The sequence below is a fragment of the Pleurodeles waltl genome, chromosome 3_1 (assembly GCF_031143425.1).
Source record: "Pleurodeles waltl isolate 20211129_DDA chromosome 3_1, aPleWal1.hap1.20221129, whole genome shotgun sequence".
NCBI classification, from domain to species: domain Eukaryota; kingdom Metazoa; phylum Chordata; class Amphibia; order Caudata; family Salamandridae; genus Pleurodeles; species Pleurodeles waltl.
Window position 1 is genome coordinate 763,318,506 of NC_090440.1, and position 25,612 is coordinate 763,344,117.

General features: G+C 45.7%; 1 protein-coding gene across 8 annotated transcripts in view; it reads right to left on the reverse strand.

The window, feature by feature from the left end:
* Positions 1 to 25,612, reverse strand: part of FAR1 (fatty acyl-CoA reductase 1) — a 416,046-nt gene that overhangs the window by 200,861 nt on the left and 189,573 nt on the right. For 5 of the 8 annotated variants that reach the window (XM_069223563.1, XM_069223560.1, XM_069223559.1 and 2 more), the window contains 2 exons: positions 24,698 to 24,742; positions 24,473 to 24,600 (listed from right to left, as the gene is read on the reverse strand). In XM_069223563.1, the coding sequence (XP_069079664.1) occupies positions 24,473 to 24,600; positions 24,698 to 24,742 (173 nt within the window). The remainder of the gene's footprint in view (positions 1 to 24,472; positions 24,601 to 24,697; positions 24,743 to 25,612) is intronic. The other 3 variants (XM_069223562.1, XM_069223561.1, XM_069223566.1) reach the window with 1 other exon arrangement.

Consider the following 25,612-nt stretch of genomic DNA (forward strand, 5'->3'; position numbering starts at 1 on the left):
GGCACCCTTGATGGCATGGCTTGTGTGCGTCCACAACATTTTCGCTTACTCAATGCCTAGCAAACATCAAATATTGGTTCAAAAGACAGAATTTACTCACGTCTGTAACATTGGAATTTGTTAAGAACAGCAAGTCACACCGCTTGGGTGTCACATTTCGACCAACCTCACATTTGTGGTTAGGCGTAACAGGAAAAACAGTGCATACTTTGACATTTGCAGGGAATTCAGGGTTACAAAATGTGTTGGAATTCAAGTAAGCCATTGCACCCTACATTTTATATGTATACAACTGTGCAAGGTAGTAATGGCAGAAAACTGCACCTCCTTGTTGTGTCCAAGTTAGTCTATGAGTAAGTCTACTCAGAATGGTGCTCAGTGGTCAACTGCCCTACTACCCTAAGGCAAAGAATTTTTATGTATAGAAATATACACAACGTACAGAAAAACAGCTAAGACCACAGCACTCAACACAAATATTTACAAACACAAATGTAAAGTCTGATGTAAGAGGTGCGTAGGTGTATAGTGCAGTAGTCTTGTTGGTATTCCAGAAAGTAATTTATTTGGATCAACAAATACTTGGAATATATATGTGTTCATGTACAGCCAACACACGTTTCGTCACATAGTGACTTTTTCAAGGCCAGACTGTAGACGAAATAGTAACATGTCCAACTAGAAAATGGTGTGAAAAAACGGTTTCCCATTTAGGCGTGCAAGGGAGTATGATGTACAGGTGATTCAGAGTAATAGTAACTGAATATATGTATCAATCGACACTCCGTTTACTTCAAATGCGCAGGACTTACCATGGTCCCTTTTCTGGTCCTTTGATTACTTTCTATTTCATGCACGGATAATCCAAATAAAATTACTTTCTGCAATACCAGGAAGACTACTGTACTATACACCTACGGACCTCTTACATCAGACTTTACATTCGTGTTTGTAAATATTTGTGTTGTGAGTGCTGTGGTCTTAGCTGCTTTTCTGCACCCTACATTTTACTTGGTTTCTAGTTTTAAGCAGTCTCCCAATTTGGCAGGTTTCCTTTGGTGCTGACTGCACCCTCGCCCAAATACTGTTGAAATTCCCCATAACTCTCCCCCATTGAATAGAATTCCCTGGTGTCTAATGTGTTGATCCCGGTTTAAACCCAATGAACATTCACGTCTGATACAGCCATGCACATGAGACCATATTTGGGAAACAACTGCTAAAAGTTAACAAATGTCATGTTGAATAGGTTACTCACCTTCATTAAATATCTAACTAGTGAATATTTATTCCAACAGTATATTCCTCTCCTTTAGAATCTCCCCAGGTGCCAGAATGGATCCAGAAGATGTTTCAGCATGATGTGCACCGGTGGTGCCTCCATGCCGATTCTGCTCTGCACTGGAAGCTAGCTATATATAAATGCTGCACAAGCACACTGTCGTCAGTTTCTTGACACTGTCCATATTCTTATACACGGAGCTTAAAGGACCAAATATTTGCATCATTCCAAAGATCTCTAATTCAGGACATTTTTTGATGTGAAAAAATCCCACTAAATATAAAGTCATGGCAGGTGGGCTGTGAAGAACATGCGATTAGATAGAGCATTTCAAAAGGTAAATAATTTGTTCTTCAGATGGATACTTCTAACCACAGACTCCTCACCTTCAGAACAGATACCAAAACAGTACCTCTCCCAGCGGTGGGTCTGTGGAATGGCTGAGACCAAATATCCAGCAGAACAGAGGTCAAAATGTCCTTCCTGTGGACAAGGCAGTAGTGTTCTGTGAACATGTGTACTGAACCCACTTTGCAGCCTGACAAATATCCCAAAATGCTCTCTACATGCTAGAGCAGTCTTGACTCTGATGGAGTGGGCCCGCAATACTTCTGAGGTCTGCTTCTTGTCCAATGCGTAGCTGATCTTAATGCAGAGGATTATCCACTGGAATAAAATTCTCTCCTGCACTGCCTGCCTTTCCTTGACCAACAGAACCCCACAAAAAGCTGTTTGTTAATGAAATGTTTTTAGTACAACTGATGTAAAAGAACAGTGGTCTTCTGGGTTCAAAACAATGGAGTGTCTTCTCCTTTGACAGGTGAGGCAGAGCAAGTGTAATGGACTGTCCAAACTGAAAGGGACTACTGAGTACCAGTTTGCTCGGAAAGGTGTGGCATAGGGTGGCTGAACCGACAGAGCTTGAAGATCAATCTTGCAAATAGCTGAGGTAATCCGTGAGAAAGATTGTTTTCAGAGTCCAGTGATGATAGAGACTGCTATGCAGAAGCTCAAAATGAGTCCACATAATTAAAGCAATCAACAAATGAAGGTCAAACAGATAACCTTTAACAGTACCCACAAGTCCTTGCTGGACTAAAATGAACACAAGTAAGAAAATATCCTATAGTTTGGCCTGCAACAGGTACAAATTAGGAGAACTACAAGTCACAAGCTTGCCACAGCTTCCAGCATGATCAGGCTTTGTAGAAGGATGTCTGCGGAGACTATGACATTCACTTCTTCGGCAGGAAGAGTGATGCAGTGAACTGCCACCACACAATCCCCACGCATGGAGGTGTGGATTGCAGAGACCCGGGGTGCAAGACCCTGTCCTGCTACTGCAACAGATGATCCTTCTGTAGCAGCAGAATGATCGGAGGACAGATGCTGATGTGCAGACGTTTCAGGTACAACACCACTCTCACAGCCCACCAGGATGACTGTGGAACAGTTGTTCCGGATCCTCTTCAAAACTCAGGGCATGAGAGGTAACAGTGGTAAGGCATTCAGGCGTCCCATGCTCCACTCTAGGCAGAACGCATTTCCAAGATACACTATTTGGGTATTCCAATGTGCAAAAAAGTGTTTAAACAGTGCGTTCCCGTCTATGGAGAAAAGATTAAGCCAGGGTTCTCATAATTTTTTAAAGACACCCTGTGCCATCCCTGGGTGGAATTCCCTTTTGTGATCAAATATGCATCTGTGGATGAGTTTTTCCACCCTCACACTTAAAGATTCTGTCTGGTTGTAAACAATAGAGAAATCCCCTGACTACCCAGCCAAGTCCAGAGACACAGGACCCAGGAAACCACATCAACTTGCAATACCACTTGGTTTTGTCCGTGAGGACCTGGCTTTCAATGTCAAGCAATTAGTACACAACTCCAAGTTGATGTGGGGATGGGTCTCAGCCACAGACCAGAAACTCCTGATGCCCACCTCTTCCAGATGGCCTCCCCAATCAATTACAGATGCACCAGTCAATGCAGCTCTGGGTAGGTAAGGGAGAGGGGTTGATCACTGGTCCAACTGTGGTTGAGCAGCCACCACTGTAGATCCTTTGCAGTCTTCTCCGAAACCTGAATGGACTGATAGCTTTCATCGGTGTTGGGCCCAATTAGATTACATATCCCACGGCGGAACCTGCATATGCCACTGTGCATGGTTGACAAGCAAAATGCTAACAGTCCAAAACGCCTCAGTCACCCTCACTGAGACCCAGGACAGAGGCTGAAGCATTGGGATCATAGCCAGAATGTCAGCTACTCACTGATCCAAAGGTAACACTAAAGTGACCATATCCAGGATGGCTCAGGTAAAAGGGAGCCTCTGCGAAGGGGTCAGGTGAGTCTACGGAACACTGATTTTCAGCCCCAGCGATATAGGGAGATTCACAGTCGCCTGGAGTGGTCCATGACTGACCGTTGCAAGCCTACCTTCATCAGCCAGTTGTCAAAGCACAGAAAGACTGGTACACTCCAGATCTCAGAAGATATGCTGCAACCACAGTCATCACGTTTGTGAACACCTGCGGGCACTGGGCAGGTCAAAAGGGAGCACAGCAAACTGAAAATCCTTGTGGCCCAACATGAATTGCAGACAGCGCCTTCAGGTGCACTGTGGTGCTGCTCTTTGAATCAGACTTCTCAACAAAAATGTGAGAACTGTAAGAAGGCATATCCATGAATGATTTCTTAACGTCACTCAGCGGCTACGTCTTTCCTACAACAAGTCGCAACTTTTGTCCCAACCTTACCAGCTCACTAGCAGCACCTCACCAGAAACACAATAGTAAAAGGTGATTTATGGCAGCCGTTACGCATGGACTCGAGATTAAGATTTCTCAGGGAGTGTCGTGGTTAAACGGAGATTACCCTTTTCTCACAGATATATCATGTCTCATACAAACACAGGCAATGACACAGATGCAGTAGTTACAATAGTTTTTATTTAACATAACTGCAATTTGCGATAAGTTGCATGGGCTGCAATGATTAGGATAATGAATAATGCAAGAAACCGAATTGTGAAGACGAGAGTCATTATTACAAAGACCCCCACCATCTTGCAATACCTAGAAATGATATATGAGATGTAATATGCCCTAATACCCTAATGTGAAAGGCCTAACCTCCTACCTAGAGGAGAGCTGGGTTTGTTAAACCTAATCTGCCAATGCCATGTCCATGAGAGGAGCCCCCCAACCCTCGTTATCTTGGCATGAGGTCTCTATCTCAGACTCCGCATGGACACGAAGACTGGGTCAGTGTCAAGACGACTGCAGCATCGGTATCAGCGATGGTGGCGATGCCCTCTGGTCGGAATCCCTCTGATTATCTGTCTAAAAAGTGTGATGTATTTATACAGATCTACAAGGTCCCCTGACGTAGGTGTGTTCCTAAACAATAGATAACAGACATGCTTGTGACGGCAATTAATATCAACAATCCCTCAAAAGTATAGAGAGGGAAAATCTCCAAGTGTGAACACCTACTGTTTGTCTTTGGTGCTTGATCTTGACGCGGTAACACTGATAATGTTACCCATAACAAGTGGCCTAACTATAAACAAGGCAGCCATCTTAGAAGAAAGGAATAATTAAATGGGCTAAGACAGAGCAAGCTAAGTAGGTTGAAAGTCAGTAGGTGACGGGGGCACGAGTCTACAAGCCAGGGGCTAAGCTAACTCCTGTTATCCCATTAAAATGAACTAGGATTCACTACATACACCCTCCCCATTGCCGTAACAGGTATGATGAAGGTATAGGAACCCAAATGCTAAAACTTGCTTCTGAACTAAAAGCTAAAAGCAAAAAACAAGCTAAAAAAAACAAAACTCTAGCATGTGTTAAAAATATGTTAAAACAAATCTGTTAAAATACATACAGAGATGTTAATTTCAACCATGACAAGCACAGCGTGCAACAGCAAATGTCAATTTAAATGCATAATTTGGAATCGGGAAAGACAAGTCAAATCATCAAATTATTTGTTATACGCATGATCTTGAAGAATGTCATTGAAGTCACCAACCAAGGACCTAAAAAATGAGTCAACATCGTCCGATGTTAAGTCGAGTGCTGGGCGGACAAACGGATCCACAGAGCAGAAGTGAGCCGTAGTTCCTGGTGTATCGTTATCAGTTGCAGTGTTCTCATCCATGGTAGATCTCACAACGGAAGGCTCATAGGTGGCCTTGAGGAGCAACCTCAGTCTCAAGGGGCATGACCGTGTATGAACCCTCATCGGGGACATCAGCAGTTCGTGGTCCACAGGAGATGTCAGTGCAACAGCAAGACAGACCATAGGCAGATGTTCAAAGAGACACCATATGCAGCGGAAGACTGGTTGTACACACCAGAGAAGGGGCCGAAATGACAACGACCAGTCAAGCTCCAGTTCCACCAGCAAGGGTGCACCGAAGATCCGAACCATGCGCTCACGGCACAGTGGAGTTGGTAGGAGAGGCTCCATTGCTCTGCGTTGCTGGAAAGAAAACCACTGCGAATCAGAAGAAATAGCAGTAGTAGTCCGCCAATCAAAGCCAAAAGAACTGAAAAGCCACCAAACGCACTTGAAAAGAGAATGGATGGCTGATGGGATGACTCCGAAGACAGTCTGGAAGATGGACACGAAACCAGACCCGACAGCCTTAAAGAAATGAACAATCCCAGTGGTGCTCGAAGCATTGAATATTCTGGATAGCAGTTCTCCAAAGTGTTTGGGGAAATTGGTATTTAAAAGGGATTGTACCTCGGCTGATGATCTTGCAATCTGGAGAGCATACGTCTCCTTTGCGGATGTCAAGGCGACCTGCCTTTGATACAATAGCCTCCTTTAGCCTACTCAGCTTGTCATAGTTCACATTAATAGTATCTATGTGTGGCCACATGTCCGATACTTTTATCTCTCGTGTGGGGGGAAACAAAACATGTCCACAACACGTAACGACCTTCGTGACCGAGATTGCGTAGGTAATTCCAGGTCGCCTGCCGCAACAACTTTGATCGTAGTTCCATTGGAAAGTACATGAAATACCGGGCGAATCAAAGGGACGGGAGTACCCTTCGGAAAACAGGCCAAATTTGCGACCCCCACATTGCAAAGACCGTGAAGAGACACCTGCTTGTATATCATAGAATGACGAACAGCAGTCTCACATTCGCTTCCGCTAAGAAAGACTTTCTTTTCGCCGTTCAGACATCTATAGTCAAAGGGCAACTCCCACTCTTCCTTAATAAAGCTATCCCCTAGTTGCTCATACCTTCCCTCTGCAAGATGTTTCAGGCAGCTCGAGAAACGAAAGGTCAAAACCGGTAAATTAATAATGCCATGTAAGAGCCAGATAGTTTAAGGACTCTCTGCTATCGTGAAGGGCAACTTATCTAACTTCTCTACTTGAAGTAGGGTGAAACTAGCCTCCCTTTTAGCCATCGTCACTTGTTCCTTGGAAAAATTTAAAGCAGTGAAGAATTCACTCCCATTAATATACTTCCATGGAATGTGGCCATTTTTCAGTGTCTGTAATTTCCAACCTAGCTGCATGATTGAACGTAGCTCTGTTTGCCCATGATATAACCGGGACAAGTCCGTCTGAGTGATATCAATAGCAGGCGACACTATATTTGATAGTGAATAAATCCTGTTGGACAGTGTATTCATGCCGTTGTCGACGACAGCTAATGTTTTTTAAAGTTTTCTTTATCTAGTTGCCTTAAACGCACAGCAGCCTCAATCTGGGAAAGTTTCCAAATTTCATTGTACATAGCATATAAAAACCTTTTCGAGCGCTGTTTCCTAGGACCCAGCAGAAAATCCTGCAAGTCTATATTTCAGAAAGAGTGTTCAAGTGTTTCTTAACTGCGTCTAACGTGTTCGTTTGCACCCATTGCTGGCACAGCTTACCCACACTATGTTGTAACTATACCTGTATGTTGACCCGATTTAAAGCGAGGGTCTGGCCTGTTGATTGAAAAAAAACCTGAAGAGTTAAAAAAACGCGCTTGACACTCATTAGTGTCAGTAGGCCATATTAACCACCCGCCGGGACTGGAAAGTTAAGAATTATAGGTACCAGCCTTAACCATTGCATCTAGCCTTTCCTCTGTGATATTAAGGAAGTGTTGCCAATCTTTAAACCTTGCCGGAGTAGGGATACTGGGCGTGTTTAGATCCTTAATTTTCGTTAACCCCAGACATGATGTATGCTGAATAGTGGCATTTAAGAAAATCATTTGCACAGGAATCAGGCATGCTCGAAATAAAGCCTCCCTACCCTGTATTTGCCAATCCTGTGTTCCCCATACAATTTTCAAGTCAATAGTGCTCTTCCAGTATTCGTAACCCTCAATTGCGAGCCGGGAAACAAAGGGATCTGAATAAATCAGTTTTGTATCAGTTAGCAAAATGTTCCTAATTTGTGCCGGAGGTATTTTAAAATAATATGACTCTGCTTTTCTTGTTTCATGCCCAGAAAAGTATGTAAATTTATCGCTATAATATTTTGGACTCCCCACCAGTGGTGTAGAACAGTGTTCCCACTGTGTGTAGTTCAATACTGGCCTGTATCTAGTGGCACGGTGTAGGTGGTGATGTCCCCAATTGTTATAGCAGAACATTTCCCCATAATTCATTGTATAATCATATACATCATCGCTTTCAAAAGCGGAATAGTCCTTCATTTAGCATGGAATCAACTGTTTGGACATCCCAATCATCAGAAACAACATCAGGTGTAATTACATCAGTCATTGAAATTCTGAACACGTATGGTATTTGAATAATTTCTGTAGGCCCGTATATATCGAATGGAACTTTGTCCCACACAATCCCATCAGTAATCGGTAATGCTGTAATATTTACAGGGGACAAATCTCTGCGGACCTTATGTGAAGAATGACGTGGTGTTAAAATTTCATCAACAGGCTCCACTGAGGAGCGATCAGCAATATAGTGACCATTTATAAGCAAAAAGAAAACAGTCACAAAACCAATCCATAAAAATAATGCAAAAAATGTCAAACAGAACCACAAGTAGTTCCATGGGTATTTTAAATAGTTCTTTTTAAGCCATCGATACAGCCTACTACTCTTTGAAACATTGTCAATCACAGTAGTGGATGAGTCTGAAGAAAAATCAATGTCAATGAAATAGCCAGAGGTATTCTCTGCAAACACAGGAGTCGGTATACTCTGAGCCACTGCACGTGGAGGCTCTTGGTAGACAACGTCATCTGTCGAAGTGTTCGTGTAAAATACAGCTAAATCTTGAAGCGGGGTGGTCACTGAAGATGTGACTGGAACCAACAAGAGTTCATTTTCCGCCCTCTCCATGGTCGAGGTGGTGTCTGGAACAGCATTGGACATTGTTGTATAGTCCGTAGTAGTGTTGTTCATCCTATTATGTAGCTGGATGCCCTGTTGGGTAGTGAGAGGGGATCGGGAACCACCCAAGGGACCTCTTGGTCTACTGTGAAGGATCAGCCACATGGTGTCATTTGATGTCATCAATGGAGATGAATCTGTTCGTCTTAGAACCAGACAGCGGTGGTAAGATGACAGTCCTGGTGCCTTGTATTCCCAAGACTGGTACAGGTGCTCTGTATGATGGACCGAACTCCTTCTTCACAGCGATCTTTTTACGAACCAGATCCCCAACTTTAGGAATCCAGCCAGTTGAACTCTTCGCCAAATCCCTTATTCCTAAGGTGGCAGCACTTGCATATGATTTATCACAAAATTGTTGAAGCTCCTGTAAAACAGTGAGACGTTCTTTTATGTCAAATGGTGTTTCTGCTGCCACCATACCAGGGGCATCAAGATCTGGGACATACATAGGTATCCCAAAGAGAACCTCATATGGAGAGCGTCCCCCCAAGGACAGTCTTGGCAGATTATTCAGTCCTCTCTGGACCCCATATAAGTGGTGTAACCAACTGCGGCCTGAACCTAATACTCAAGCTGTTAAGGACTGCTTTAGATCACGATTCCACCTCTCCACGGCCGAATTTCCCTCGGGATGGTATGGTGAGGAGTAATGGAGTTCAACACCCATCGTTCCCATGGTGTCCCTGAACGCCTTAGAGGCAAATGCATGGCCCTGGTCCGTATGGAATGCTGCAACCGCATATGTACCGATAAAGATCAGCAAGTCTTTTATAACAGTCCAGGCGTCAGCCGAACGCTGTGGCCATACCCACAGGAATCTAGAACAGGAATCTACAGCTACCAATATGTATTTGTACAGGGAGTGCAGAATTATTAGGCAAATGAGTATTTTGACCACATCATCCTCTTTATGCATGTTGTCTTACTCCAAGCTGTATAGGCTCGAAAGCTTACTACCAATTAAGCATATTAGGTGATGTGCATCTCTGTAATGAGAAGGGGTGTGGTCGAATGACATCAACACCCTATATCAGGTGTGCATAATTATTAGGCAACTTCCTTTCCTTTGGCAAAATGGGTCAAAAGAAGGACTTGACAGGCTCCGAAAAGTCAAAAATAGTGAGATATCTTGCAGAGGGATGCAGCACTCTTACAATTGCAAAGCTTCTGAAGCGTGATCATCGAACAATCAAGCGTTTCATTCAAAATAGTCAACAGGGTCGCAAGAAGCGTGTGGAAAAACCAAGGCGCAAAATAACTGCCCATGAACTGAGAAAAGTCAAGCGTGCAGCTGCCACGATGCCACTTGCCACCAGTTTGGCCATATTTCAGAGCTGCAACATCACTGGAGTGCCCAAAAGCACAAGGTGTGCAATACTCAGAGACATGGCCAAGGTAAGAAAGGCTGAAAGACGACCACCACTGAACAAGACACACAAGCTGAAACGTCAAGACTGGGCCAAGAAATATCTCAAGACTGATTTTTATAAGGTTTTATGGACTGATGAAATGAGTGAGTCTTGATGGGCCAGATGGATGGGCCCGTGGCTGGATTGGTAAAGGGCAGAGAGCTCCAGTCCGACTCAGACGCCAGCAAGGTGGAGGTGGAGTACTGGTTTGGGCTGGTATCATCAAAGAGGAGCTTGTGGGGCCTTTTCGGGTTGAGGATGGAGTCCAGCTCAACTCCCAGTCCTACTGCCAGTTCCTGGAAGACACCTTCTTCAAGCAGTGGTACAAGAAGAAGTCTGCATCCTTCAAGAAAAACATGATTTTCATGCAGGACAATGCTCCATCACACGCGTCCAAGTACTCCACAGCGTGGCTGGCAAGAAAGGGTATAAAAGAAGGAAATCTAATGACATGGCCTCCTTGTTCACCTGATCTGAACCCCATTGAGAACCTGTGGTCCATCATCAAATGTGAGATTTACAAGGAGGGAAAACAGTACACCTCTCTGAACAGTGTCTGGGAGGCTGTGGTTGCTGCTGCACGCAATGTTGATGGTGAACAGATCAAAACACTGACAGAATCCATGGATGGCAGGCTTTTGAGTGTCCTTGCAAAGAAAGGTGGCTATATTGGTCACTGATTTGTTTTTGTTTTGTTTTTGAATGTCAGAAATGTATATTTGTGAATGTTGAGATGTTATATTGGTTTCACTGGTAATAATAAATAATTGAAATGGGTATATATTTTTTTTTGTTAAGTTGCCTAATAATTATGCACAGTAATAGTCACCTGCACACACAGATATCCCCCTAACATAGCTAAAACTAAAAACAAACTAAAAACTACTTCCAAAAATATTCAGCTTTGATATTAATGAGTTTTTTGGGTTCATTGAGAACATGGTTGTTGTTCAATAATAAAATTAATCCTCAAAAATACAACTTGCCTAATAATTCTGCACTCCCTGTATGCACCATCAGGCTGTAAGGGACCACAATGGGCCAGGTACACACACTGTAGTGGCTTGTTGGACACTAAGAGGGATGTCTGCGGTGGGCGTTTTATATTAGAGCCCTTGATCTGCTGGCAAATGTCACAGCAAAGGACATACTGCTTTGTTAGTCTGCATAGACCAGGCCACCAGTAGCGTTGCTGTAGGAGTGTTATTGTGGCCTGTATACCAGCATGTGCAGAAGCGACACCCTCATGAGCTGCTTTAATTAGATCTAATCTCTGGTCCTCATTGGGGATCACTCGATCTCCAACCCCAGGAATCGTTGTGTTAGCAACATTCTGTGCAGTGATATGGTAAGTATAGTTTGTAGGGTATCCTTTCGGAAAGGGCTTGGCAGCCGCCGAAGCTTTAACGGCAATCAGTATTTCATTATCCAATCTCATCCGAGAACGAGTCACTGCAGCCACAGAAGCCGTAGCTACTGATGCTTTGGCCGCTTCATCAGCCAATGTATTACCAGTAACGTGTACTCCTACAAGCTGGTATCCCAATGTATGGACTACATGGACACACAGTAGCTTATCCTTACGATCAGCCACCCTCCCCCACAATGTCTTGTGTTTAATGGTGTTCCCTTTAGAATCTTTAAACCTGTTCAGTTTCCAATGATTGAGATATTCATTGTATGACTGGACGCAGTAATACGAGTCACAGACTATCAAAGTCAGGCTTCCTGTCTCAGTATGTTCGAGCGCTAGAATAAGGGCTTTAAGCTCAGCCAACTGTGCTGTGCAGTCCCCTAAGGTCTGCGTGTAGGTATTGTGAGGGTGGAAAATTCCATCTTCCATCACTCCGCTTACGGCTGCGCGAGCTGCCGAGTATTGATGTTTAGTACCTACAACCGGTTGTGCCGAACCATCAGTGTATAGGACAGTATGATAGCTGTCAAGTGGCAACATATTCAGAGGAGCGGGGTACTCTTGTTCATACTGGAGAAATTCTTGTGTCTGAAGTTTGGGATCAAATATATAATCAACTTCAGTGGTGGTCAGAGACATTACCCATTGAATCAAACGCGGATGTAATGCTTTTGCGTTAGGAACGCTTGCTTTGGTGACAGCCTCTAAGGCCGGCACCGGGGAGACAACAATTATACGTTTCCCCTGGGAAAGTGGCCTCTTCTTTATGACGGTCATCTGAACTGCCGTTAGAATCTTTTCTGTAGGTGCAAAACGTTGTTCAGCATTTAAGTATAAATGTGATTTATATGCCATGGGTACTGTGTCATCCTCATTAAAGGTGACATAAGTAAATCCAAGGGCAGCAGCAATTATTCTGATGACCAAGTTTGTTTTATTGTCACGAGTGTGTGTGTAAGTGTTTAGCTTCTAGCATGTCCTGTTGCATGTCCCTAAGGATGTGCGTGTGTTCAATTGTCCAGCGTCTGCCAGAAAAATTGGGCTGAACTAAGTCATAAAGTGGCTTGATGCGTTCTGCATAATCTGGAATGTATGTTCTGCCAAAATTGAAGAAACCCAGTAATGACTGTAATTTCTTAAGTGTGTTTGCAGGCTGTAGTTGAGCACATTTCTCCAGAAAGTGCGGGCCAGGCTCTTCCCCTCGTTTGATAGCTCATATCCCAGGAATAATACGCTAAGAAAGGCTATCATGCTTTTCTTAAAATTGAATTTATAACCGAGGTCTGCAAACCCCAAAATGATCCGATCGACCCTCGCAAGATTAATGTCGAGGACGTCATCTGTGAGATATATGTCATCCACATAGGACAATACCTTGGAATCAATTTAATGTAATATTGAAGTTACACGGGCTGAAAACGGGCCTGGGCTATTTTTATAGCCTTGAGGTAAACGACAAAAGCGTTTGAGAGCCAAATGAAAATGCACTTAGGTCTCGACTTTCATGTGCTAAATTCTGGCAGAAGAATCCATTAGATATGTCTAATGTTTTATATTTTTTACGCACTATATGGTTTATCAGTGCAGTGCTGTGTGAATTTTGGATAGCATACGTGCGTGTATGACTATTTAAGTGTCTATAATCAACCACTATTCTATATGAATGGTCTGGCTTTGCAACGGGGAATAACAGATTATTCATTGCAGATGTACAGGACTCAATTACTCCCTGGTACTCAAGTTGTGACAGATCTCCTTCACCGGGGTTTTTGCTTCATGTTTAACAGGGTATTGCGGCTGCGGTTGGGTTGTAGACTTAACGGGAATAATATGACAAGGAGACTCCTTGTCCCAACCTACATGATTGCGATATAGTGCAGGTGCCTGCGCTAAAGCCCATTCAGAAGCATAGGCTTCTTTATCTGCTTCTGGAACAAGACCGGAGAAAGAAGGCAAGATGACATCTTCCCCATGCGGGAGCTTGCGGACGTGTTCAGGTGGCCAATATCTTTCGGCCAATAGGATAGCGCTAGTAAGTTCATCCCAAAATATCACACTAATAGTGCGCTCCACGTCTCCCTCTATCTGAAGTTTTAAATCATAAACCCTATCGGGGGGGAAGAACGCAGCCATCCGCTGTTTCAACCGCGATGTAATCGCTAGTTGCTGTCGCATCCAGATGATCTTTCAGACTCAGGCGACATATCGTGATTTCTGCCGCACTGTCTAACAGTCACTGCTCACGACTTGTTCCTCAACAGGGTTCTCAATTTTACTAGCATTTGTAACTGTCAGAGCTGTCACCTTCTTCTTTTTAAACTGTGGCTTTTGCTGAGGAGTCTTTTCTTCTTTTTTTAATGGTAGACTGTTGAGTCTTTATTCACTTTCACGTATTCCGGACGTCGGTCTTGACGGCCCCCCCCCTCTCGCTACGTCTATCCGGTGCGTCCTGAAAGGAACGAGAGGGACGTGAATCAGTATATCTGTCTGGAGTTTTAATGTTCTCCCTATTTCTGAGATGATATCTCCTTTCGGAGTTCTCCGGGTGTGGAGAATCAGCTCTCTTATTCCTTCTTTGAAATCTTTTTGTTTGTCCCAGCGCTTCTTTGAGCCCTCTTGTGCTTGCTTTGTACCCTCCTAGTGGGTGGTACCTTGTATTTCTAATTGTTTAGGTTTGGCTCCCAAACTATCCCGTCCTATACTAGTATAGGTATCGGAAATTATTTTCGGTAGCCGTCTCTCTTGTTCCTGGTTTGGAGTTTCCTGGAGACGCTGGCGAATTGCCAGTGCTATCGCTTCCCCCTTAATATTACTGAGCATTATTGAGGATACGGAGCCAAAGTTACGCATTAATTTCATTCCCAAATCCAGGGCTGGTGCAGCCCCATGCTCATTTTGTATTTGTTTTAACACTTCCGGCAAGTTGGCAAGTGTCGGGGTGCCATGTGTGGTAGTATATATGGCAGCCAAGACTGTACCCCATGTGGCACAGTCATCTACCGAGGGAACCATCCTAAAAGGCAAGCACATAGTGAGCAATCTAGGTTTTTCCTGTGGTCCCGTATGGGGAAACACAGCTTCCAGCTGATTCGTCTTCTGGGCAATCCAGAACGGTATTTTTTCCCGTTCCGTGGGTACTTTACCCATAATAGTATGCACTGTTTGTGGATTAATCCCAGTAGCCAATTGATAACCACCAACTACTGGCGGTGCTGGACGCGCTGGTGTTGTGTTCAATGTTCGCATTACGAACTGGACTAATCGTCTATATAATGCCACTAATTCATTATATAAAACTCGTAAATCTGCTATCGGCATATTTTGTAAGCCTGGGTGAGGTGTGTATGTGGCAAACATAGGCCACGTAGGTCCATCATTATTTAAGGGACCTAATCTCACTCTTTGTAGTACATGTGGTAGGGCACCTTCTAACCAGTTCTGATGCTCCTGGTATGTGAGCGATATTTCATGATACTGGTATGCTTGGTACCGTAAAGGTATGTTTGCAACTTCATATGTGTGAAATGTGTGCGTTCTTTCGTTAACCTCAGGAAAGGTGACCCAACAGTAAAATGTTTCTGTTTGGTATGCTTCATTAGCTTCTATTATCAGAGTAACATCCCCGCCCTCATCTGTAAGGCCATGCGTTCATAAATGTTGTGTTAGAGCATGTCTAGCATTTTCAGGAATGTCTATGGCATCAGCCATATTTATTTAGAGAAATGGAACACCAGATAGGGGAAGTACTGTCCTTTTATGAGTTCGAGCTCGAACAACCTACAGCTTAATCAGGTGTTACCTTTTCAGCTGAGGACGATTCTCCCAAAGACCACGGACGTCTCCGTATAATGGTACTTAGGGTACCTGTTGTCTGTGAGACAGTGATAGTCAGGGTATCTGTAAATTAGTGCCTAAACACCATCGTTGGTGGCGCCATGTCGTAGTTTGGACTCTTGCTCTGAGCAAGACTGCTGGTTTAGGGATGACAGTACTTTTGTTTGTAAGCGACTACGTCTTCCCTACAACAAGTCACAACTGTTGTCCCAACCTTACCGGCTCACTAGCAGCACCTCACCAGAAACACAATAGTAAAAGGTGATTTATGGCAGCCGTTACGCGAGTGTCCTGGTTAAACGGAGATTACCCCTTTCTCACAGATATATCATGTCTCATACAAACGCAGGCAATGACACAGATGCAGTAGAGTTACAATAGTTTTTATTTAACATAACTGCAATTTGCGATAAGTTGCATGGGCTGCAATGATTAGGATAATGAATAATGCAAGAAACAGAATTGTGAAGAAGAGTCATTATTACAAAGACCCCCACCATCTTGCAATACCTAGAAATGATGTATGAGATGTAATATGCCCTAATACCCTAATGTGAAAGGCTTAACCTTCTACCTAGAGGAGAGCTGGCTTTGTTAAACCTAATCTGCCAATGCCATGTCCATGAGAGGATCCCCCAACCCTCGTTACCTTGGAATGAGGTCTCTATCTCAGACTCCGCAGGGACACGAAGACTGGGTCAGCGTCAAGTCGACTGCAGCATCGGTATCAGCGATGGTGGCGATGCCCTCTGGTCGGAATCCCTCTGATTATCTGTCTAAAGTGTGATGTATTTATACAGATCTACAAGGTCCCCTGACGTAGGTGTGTTCCTAAACAATAGATAACAGACATGCTTGGGACGGCAATTAATATCAACAATCCCTTGAAAGTATAGAGAGGGAAAATCCGTAAGTGTGAACACCTACTGTTTGTTTGTCTTTGGTGCTTGATCTTGACGCCTTGGCGCGGTGACACTGATAATGTTACCTATAACAAGTGGCCTAACTATAAACAAGGCATTCATCTTAGAAGAAATAAATAATTAAATGGGCTAAGACCGAGCAATCTAAGTAGGTTAAAAGTCACTAGGTGACGGGGGCACAAGTCTACAAGCCAGGGGTAAGCTAACTCCTGTTATCCCATTAAAACGAACTAGGATTCACTACAAAACCTTAAGACAATACTGAGCAAATATGATAAAAACAAAGTTAAAAAGCTTCACATTTTTCATTGCATCTTCAGCCTACTAGGAGATATGGATGTGGAGCTTGCAATAATACATGTCCTGAATGTGCAGAAAAAATATAATTTATATCAATGCACAAAGATATTCCAGTTTAAATAAAAATTAAAGCACAGTGATTCGCTAACACCACAGTAGGGAAAGGGGTAAGAAGAAAGAACAAGAATCTCATCAAGCCCAGTCAGTGGTTGCTGATCCAGGTCCTTCCCTTCCACTAAAATGGTGTTTACAGGACTTCCCCACCAAGCACTCCATGACAGCAGTGCAATAACCCACCGACCTGAAACGGAGATGCATACACTGACTAGGTGGAAAGCAGGAAACCCTGTCACCAGACAAGAATCAAAGATGTGCCTCCTTTTCCTCACATGATGGGTGGTCAATAGAACACAGTGACGTTGGTGAGTCATGTTCTGAGATGTAACAAAAGCAACGTCTCAGTCAGAATTATCTGTTCAACAGAAAACTCTTTCAATTTAAATGTGCTATACTGCTCCAATACAGCTTCTGGATGTTCATTTGATATGGTTGCCTTGCAAATCAAGAATCTGAAGAACAGTTACAGATATGGAAAATCCGAAGACATGGCTGTGAAGTGGAATTCTTGACTAGCCAGAACTCTACATCCTTCAAAAAGCTTGTAAATGTTTAACTGATGCACACTAAGCGCCTCAAACCATATGATATTGCCAAGGACGGCTAAAAAACCTGTTCCAGACACCACCACAGCTTAAAATGAAAAACTAAGTGAACAAAGATTGCCTGACACTGAGAAAACAGTCTAGCCATGACGATTCCGCTCAGTCTAAACGCATAGGGCTGAGAGTTGAAGCAAACCCATTTAATAAACTAAGAGACGGCATTCTACTTATTCCACTTCCTCTTACTGATCTAAAACATGGATCAGTCATGATGCACTCCCATTTCTCTTATTTACTGTTGGTCTGAAAATGTAGGACAAGTCAGTGGTATCTAACAATGTTACTAAGAGCGCTTTTGTTGATTTGGCACAAATGTAATACGTTCTACCATGATGGGGCCCTTCCTCATCGGCAAGGACAGGTAGCAGAGTGGTCAGCTTCAAGACTGGACATCAGTTAAAATTCCACCATATGGGGGCATGGCCAAGGAGTCAAGATGGCAGACGCACTTCTATAGTGCTCCGGACCACTCAGTCATCCGCCTTGAATCCACCCAGAATCCTTCCCCGTGGACGACGTCCTCCCGCCGGAGGACCTCTCAGCTCTCCCTCCCCGAAACAAGTGGCAAAAACTGGAGCCCAGACCGGGCAGAGGAGCTCGGAGGAGCCCGGAAGAATCGTAGCGTGGAATCTGCCGTGAGGCCGAAGGCATCGGAATCGCAGAGACCCCAGGGGCAACGCTGATCTCGTTGGGGCCGATCCAGGGGGCGGAGACGGGAGTCACCTCCTGTCCTTCTTCCCTTTCCCCCCTCCCCTCCCCAGCGGACGAAGAACCGGCCCCGCTAAAGATGGTGACTGAGACGGGCGACAGGGCAGGAAAGGCCCAATAGGAAGGCCGGCCCTGGTCGCAGTCGCAGAGAGTGAACACTGGAACGATTGGAGGCGCAGTGCACCTAGAAAGGAACGACCCACCACTGGAGCAACCGCGGGCAGAGGTACTGGAGCTGGGGCCCCTTGAGATCGGAGATATGGCGGAGGTGTTGGCACGGGGGGGGTCTCCTCGGTGGCGGGCCCTTCCTCCGCCCTCCCCTCTTTTCAGCACCCCCCTGGGGGCAACGAGGGAGAGAACGCCTGAGGCCCCTCTCTGCTTCTCCTTCCTCCTCCCCCCCCCACCCCGTTGCGTCCCACACTTCCTGGGCCGGGTCTGTGGCCGTGGCCCAGAGACTAAACTGTGCTGCATTTAAAAGACTTTGACGCCCTCCTGGCAAATGGTTGGAAATTGGGGGGGGCGGTGGCCCTTGAAGACACATCGAACCGGGGCCTGGCACTGACGGACTTCACCCTGGGCCCGAACGGTGAACTGCTAGAGGCAAATAAGCAGAGGGAGAGGGGACCCGGCGTAGATGTTGCTGAGGTGGTGGACATCCAGGGTTCTATGTCACGCCCGGAGAGAGTGGCCCCACCTAAGCGCCTACTCAGATCCGGCAAAGAGAGACAGCAGAAACATGGGCAAAGACAAGGCAACGCGACAATCGACAGCCCAAACGCGCATAGAACAATTCACGAGCGCAGCGGGGCCCCGAACAGAGGCCCGCACTCCGGACGAAAAGGAAGATCAACAGACGACATCTGGAGATTTAGAGACGATTCTTCGAGCCATCCATACATCCCAAGCCGCGGTGGAGGCCAAGGTGGGAGAGGTCAGGGAGGAGGTGCCCCTGGTCCGACAGGACCTACGCAACGCCACGGCTCGTATTACAGAGGCAGAGACTAGGATATCTGCGGTGGAAGATGAAGTGAGGGCCCTCAAGACACAGGTTTCCACACTCACATCCCGAACGTCAGAGCTATACCGAAGGGCTGAAGACGCCGAGAACAGGTCAAGAAGCAACAATCTCAGGGTGGTGGGGCTTCCGGAGGCCACAGCTGCGGCGTCTCTTGCCACGTTTTTGGAGGAGTGGTTCCGCTCCTGGATCCCGGTGGACCGTCTCACCCCATGGTTTGCCATCAAGCGAGCCCATAGAGCTCTACAGATGAAGCCTCCGCCAGGGTCTCCGCCGAGACCAGTGATTCTCCACCTTTTAAACTTTAAAGACAGAGACATGATCCTACAAGAGGCCCGCGCTAGAGGAGACCTCCTCTGCAATGGGGTTAAAGTCCTCCTCTTTCCTGACTAGACACAAGATGTACAACAAATGCGGTGCTCATTTCTTGAAGTCAAACAAAAACTGAGAGCAATGGATATTCAATATCGTCTACTGTTCCCCGCGAAACTACGAGTGGTCCATGGGAATAAAACCTATTTCTATGAGCAAGCAACCGCGGCATGGACATGGCTGACGGAGGAACTGCCGCTCAGACCGACGGGTGAGCAATCTGGTTGGTCGCAGAGTGGGAACAAAGCCAACAACCGGCCGAAACAACTAACCACTAAGGGACACCGCACGCGGTCGAGGAGGCGCAGTGGAGGCCGTGGTTCCCGCTCGAACTCCCCACTACTGGCCACAACTGATAACTCGAAGGACCAAAGGCCACCACAGAGATCTGAAGAGGATGAGAGAGATTTGGAGCCCGTCCCGGGCAGGGGCTGATTCGTCAGGGACCACAGTTTATCATGCAGCCCGGCAATATAACTTGATAGCCAGCGAGGTCTCCGGGTTGGGGGGGGGGGGGGTGATATAGGCCACGTTGAAGTATTAATGTCATAGATATCTAACCATCATGAAGTGCTTTTACTTCAGTGATCCACCACTGCTCAACTAGTTACAGTTACTATTACCATCTCGCCAGGTTAAAGGGCGCGATGTTCATGGGTAAGGGCGACAGATGCTTGGGGGGGGGGGGGGGGGGGAGGGGGGAGTAGGGGGGTAGGAATGTTAAATTCTATAGTAGGGTGTGTGATACTGTTCAATGTCAAGTTGACATGCTTGTTGGTTCTGGATTTGGTTAAAGTACAAGACAAACGACAGACAGACCTAAACGTCACAATAAAGCTCTCAAATCTACACATGGGTAATAGGAAGGGAGACACCTCAAACCCAGAGCAACTGCACCCGAGGGACAGAGCCAAGACAGTTACTTACACAGAATTCGATGAACCCAGTACAGGCCATCTCATGGAATGTCAATGGACTCTTAGATAAGATCAAGTGCACTGCAGTGTTTACCTTTATACATAGATAACGACCCGAAGTGCTCCTACTACAAGAAACACACCTTGCCGGGGAACGATGCCCCTTCCTGGCATGAAGAGGGTTTGACAGGGTCTATCATGCGGGGTTCATGCGAGGCTCAAGAGGTGTTGCGATTCTCCTACACCGCTCTTTCCCTTTGAAAGTGGTGCAGATTTGGAAAGATAATCAGGGCCGGTTTGTGGCCATTACTGGTAGAGTGGAAGGGGTGACAATCAACATAGTCAGTGTGTATGTTCCCCCCCAACGCTACAGCAGGGAACCACCAAAGAGCTGGCACAGCTTCTCCTGGGCCTACCTCCGGGGCTAACTATGCTGGGGGGTGACTTTAACGCAGTCCCAGACCAGACGTTAGACGTAGAGGGCCCAATAACTACTCACAGACGCGAAATGGCGACAGGCCTTGCGAACTGGTTGATGGCGACGGGGCTCTGCGATGCATGGCGGCGGCTATGGCACCCGAGACATAGGACATTCACCCAAACCTCGGCGGCACATGGTTCACAGTCTTGATCTGATACTGCTGCCCAGCACAGACTGCAGAGTCCTAACTTATATTGAGATTCTAGCAAGAGGCATATCTAATCACGCACCACTCCGCTTTGCTATAGGCCATACCAGACAGGTGAACCGCCCCATGTGGAGGCTAAACGCCTGGTACTTGCAAGACGAAGAGTTTGTAGGGCAACTGCAACAGGCACAACTTGACTATTTTAGCCTTAATGATGGATCAGTGTCCTCTCCTGGCACATTATGGGCCGCAGGTAAGGCTGTACTGAGAGGGTCTGCCAAGGGTCTAATAAGCGAGATAGCGCACCTAAAAACTCATGATATTGAGTCACTAGAGAAACAGGTGGCGGAGCTCGAGCACGTACAGGAGAAAGGGGCACGACAGCTATCCCTAATACGAGAGGAAATAAAGACCTATCCCTAGAAGAAGCGAAAGCCCTCTAGCGAGCGAGTACAGAGAGAATATATGGGTGGGTGGACAAGACAGGGAAATTACTCCACTGGCTGGTTTCCCACCATAGAGCCTCGGGCATTATTTCCGAAATTTGGGATGGAGACCATGGTAAGGTTGAGAGACACCAAGACATAGCAGAGGCCTTTGACCGCTACTAGAAAGCGCTATACAGGGCCTCGGAATCAGTCGATCCGGTCCATGCTCGTAGGCTATTAGATGGCATCTCCCTGCCCCGGCTAACCCCTTCAGAGGTACAGATCCTGGATAAACCTCTGAGTAAGTAAGAGATAAATGGAGCTATCGTGGGGCTGGGAAGACTCCGGGCCCAGACGGCTTCCCATCAGAATACTACAAGAAATATAGGAAAGAACTGGTACCCCATTTGATGGCCCTTTTTATAGAGGTGGAACAACTAGAGTGTTTTCCGAAAGGACTAGAAGAAGCCACCATAGTGATGATCCCCAAATCCCAACCCCCATCACTGCACTGTGCGGACTATAGGCCGATCTCGCTGATCAACTGAGGTCAAAATCCTTGCCAACATTCTTGCAACGTGCCTTAAAAGTGTCTTACCGCAACTGATCCATTCAGACCAATGCGGATTCATGACAACCCGAAGTACCCGTCATTGTATCCGTCGCCTCCACGTGGCTCTTGATGAGAGACATAGATTACCCCGAGATCTGGCACTGCTCTTTATTGACTTCGAGAAGGCCTTGGACTCAGTGGACTGGAACTTCCTCTTCTTCGTGCTTCAAGAGGTTCTGTCGCCTAGCACGTTCGCTATATGCAGAACCTCAGCCCGGGTGCAGGTCAATGGGACCATGTCATCACTTTTTGAAGTCCGAAGGGGAACGAGACAGGGCTGTCCACTATCCCCCCTCCTCTTCGCTCTAGTTATAGAGCCTCTGGCCCAGATGTTCCGGACAGACCCGGAGTATTGTGGCTGGAAATGGAGGCACGCCAAGGAAGATAGAATCGCCCTATACACGGATGACGTGCTACTCTACATGGGCACACCAAGCACATCGGGCCCACGCAGCCTCCAACTCCTTAGAAGCTACGCAAAGGCAACAGGCCTGAAAATGAACCCCGCCAAGTCAGTGCTGGTTCCCTTGACAAACACCCGTGACTGTTTCGACTGGCAGGACACGATACCCCTCCGTAGACTGAGTTTTAAATATCTTGGCGTCTGGGTGACCCTCCTACCGGAACTGACCTGGACGAAGAACGTGGATTCGCTAATGACACGGGTTAAGGCATACCTGCAAAGATGGCAGACACTACAGCTGAATATAATGGGTCGTGTTGCCCCGTATAAGATGATGATTTTACCCAGATTATTGTATGCTTTCCAGAACTTCCCCTTTCCAATCCCTGGTTTGTGGTTTCGGACCTTAGAAGCAGCCACAACACAATTCCTCTGGGGGGGTGGGGAGGGGTCAGGGGGGCCAGACATCGAGTGGCAGCAAAGTACTGTAGGAGAGGAATATATGAGGGAGGCCTGGGGCCGTCCGATCCGTACCTATACTATCTGGCGACATAGGTACTGGTAATTCATGATTGGTTTAATGGAGGGTGGTCGGATCTGGCATACCAGGTGGAATTGGGTATTCTAGGTTTCCCACAGATCCTTGACACGCTGTATGGCACGCCTCTCCCCCATTGCATGGGCGAGATCACTAGGGCAGTTCTCCTGGCATGGCGGGCGGAACTACGATACACCCACTGGAAAGCTAGAGTTACTCTACAGACTCCGTTGTGGAGGGGGAGATGGATGAGTGCTACTGCTGCGCTGGAGGGATTTGTAGAATGGGACTTATTGGGGATCTCATTGGTAGGTGATGTGTAGAAAGGAGAAGCACTAAAGTCCTTCCAGGAACTACAGACAGAGTTCCAATAATCCCGAACACAGTTCTTCAGATATCTCCAACTTAGGCATGCCATAGGAACACATCTTTCGAAGAATCTACTGCCGGAATCCAACCCCCTCGAAGCTAAACTACTAATGGGGAACCTGGGAGGGAAAGGGTTTTCACAGATCTACAAAATGCTAGTTAACAACACACCAGAGGGCACGGATCTGACAAGGACGGGTGGGAGACTTGGACAGGCGCCCTAGAAGACTCGGAATGGTCAGAGGCACTAGAGGCCCCCAGAACCCTAGCCATATCGGAGAAACTACGCACTGTACAGTTTTACTACTTACACAAAGCACACTTAACACCTGTCAGACTCCTACAAGCTGGACTGTGGCCAAATAGCCGTTGACCTCGTTGTAGCAGGGATCACGCAGATTTCTTTCATATGGTCTGGTCATGTCCGACCTTACAGATTTACTGGGGAAGGGTACTAAACGACTTAAACACAACATTGGGGACGGAGCTGCAGCTCTCTGCCAGTATGGTTCTACTTGGGGTCATGGAAGGGGTAGTGAGATCACGGACCAACCGCGCTTTCATTGGAACAGCCCTGCTAGTGGCAAAACAAGATGTTGCCCCTGCGTGGTCCCTACAAAAATGGAGAAAAGGAGTGGACTGGTATGCAAATCAAGAGAGACAAGTATATGAATCGAGAGGAGGTCCCCGGAAATATGAAAAGATATGGGGTCCATGGCTGGGGACGTTGTCATAGGCCGGACTGAAACAATCTCCTCTCCACTGTGCTGGGTTAGAGCAACACATACACTCCCGAGAAGCTACGCATACGAGTGACACTAATGCATAAAATTGAATTGTCTTGACTAAATGTTTGACACTATATCTTTTTGAAAACAATAAAAACTTGTTTATAAAAAAAAATCCACCATATGAAACAATGTGAAATAAGTTATTCATCAAAAAATGAACTCCAAACTGTCATTATCCTGTGCTTCTTCGCGTCTCAGGGGAAAAACAAAAACTATCAATTTATGCAAACAGGGAGTATCAACAAGGGGGTATCTGACAGGTCCCAGCAAATGCCAGGTTACACTGGTGTAGTTGACAAGACAGGTTAGTAGTCAATAACCACTGTTTGTATCATTTCACTATAAGTCAGACATTTGAAGACAAGGAAAAAAGAACACATAGTTGAATTCCATATTAAAATAAACCACAGTGATCACCTGGTATACCTATTAACACCAGAGTACCAAGCCGCTGCAAGAGTTGTATTAACAACTACATCTACTGGAATTAGATCAGCAACAGCACTGTTGGAAGCTCTCATAGTACGAAGGATTCCTTTTCCTGCCTAGATAAAAATATTTAAAAAAAAGTTTCAGACAATTACACAGAGTATAATTACATTCAAACCTACTATTGGAAAGGTCTATTTCGAACATACTTACAGCAATGAAAAGTCCACTTGGGCCATTAAAATTATCAATCCATCCCTGCGCAGAAAGAAAGGAGAAATGGAAAAGGTCACTTACCCAGTGTACATCTGTTCATGGCATGTAGTGCTGCAGATTCACATGCTTTGCATAAGTCCGCCAAGAAGTTTTTTTCAAGTCACGTGATCGAGTGACCCATTCCCCCCACACTCCTCTCAGTGATAGTGCGCTTGGGCATCGAGTCCTTTGTTAGATTGTTTTCCCGCAGGAGGATGAAGTAAGGAGTGTCGAGTATATGCACACATACATAGTAAGAAAAGAAGATGTCCATGCAATGTATATCCATATTTACATAAAGAAAGTACTACAACAGCTACAGGCTTCCGGGGAGGAGGGAGGGTGCATGTGAATCTGCAGCACTACATGCCACGAACAGATGTACACTGGGTAAGTGACATTTTCTGTTTAATGGCATGTGTAGCTGCAGATACACATGCTTTGCATAGACTGAAAAGCAACCCCCTCCTAAAATATGCGGTGGTTATCCTGTAGGAGTAGTTTGAAATAGTGTTTTAAGCACTGCTTGACCAACATTTGCTTGTTGGCAAGATAGCACATTCATACAGTAGTGTTTAATAAATGTGTGTGGTGTGGACCATGTGGTTGCTTTGCATATGTCTGCCATTGGTATATTTCCTAAGAATGCCATTGAAGCTCCTTTCTTTCTAGTAGAATGTGCTTTAGGAGTTACTAATAATTGTCTTTTAGCTTTAAGATAGCAAGTTTGAATACACTTGACTATCCATCTGGCCAATCCTTGTTTTCAAATAGGATTACACTTATGAGGATGTTAAAAAGCCACAAAAAGCGGTTTATATTTTCGAAAATCTTTTGTTCGGTCTATATAATACATAAGAGCTCTTTTGAGAT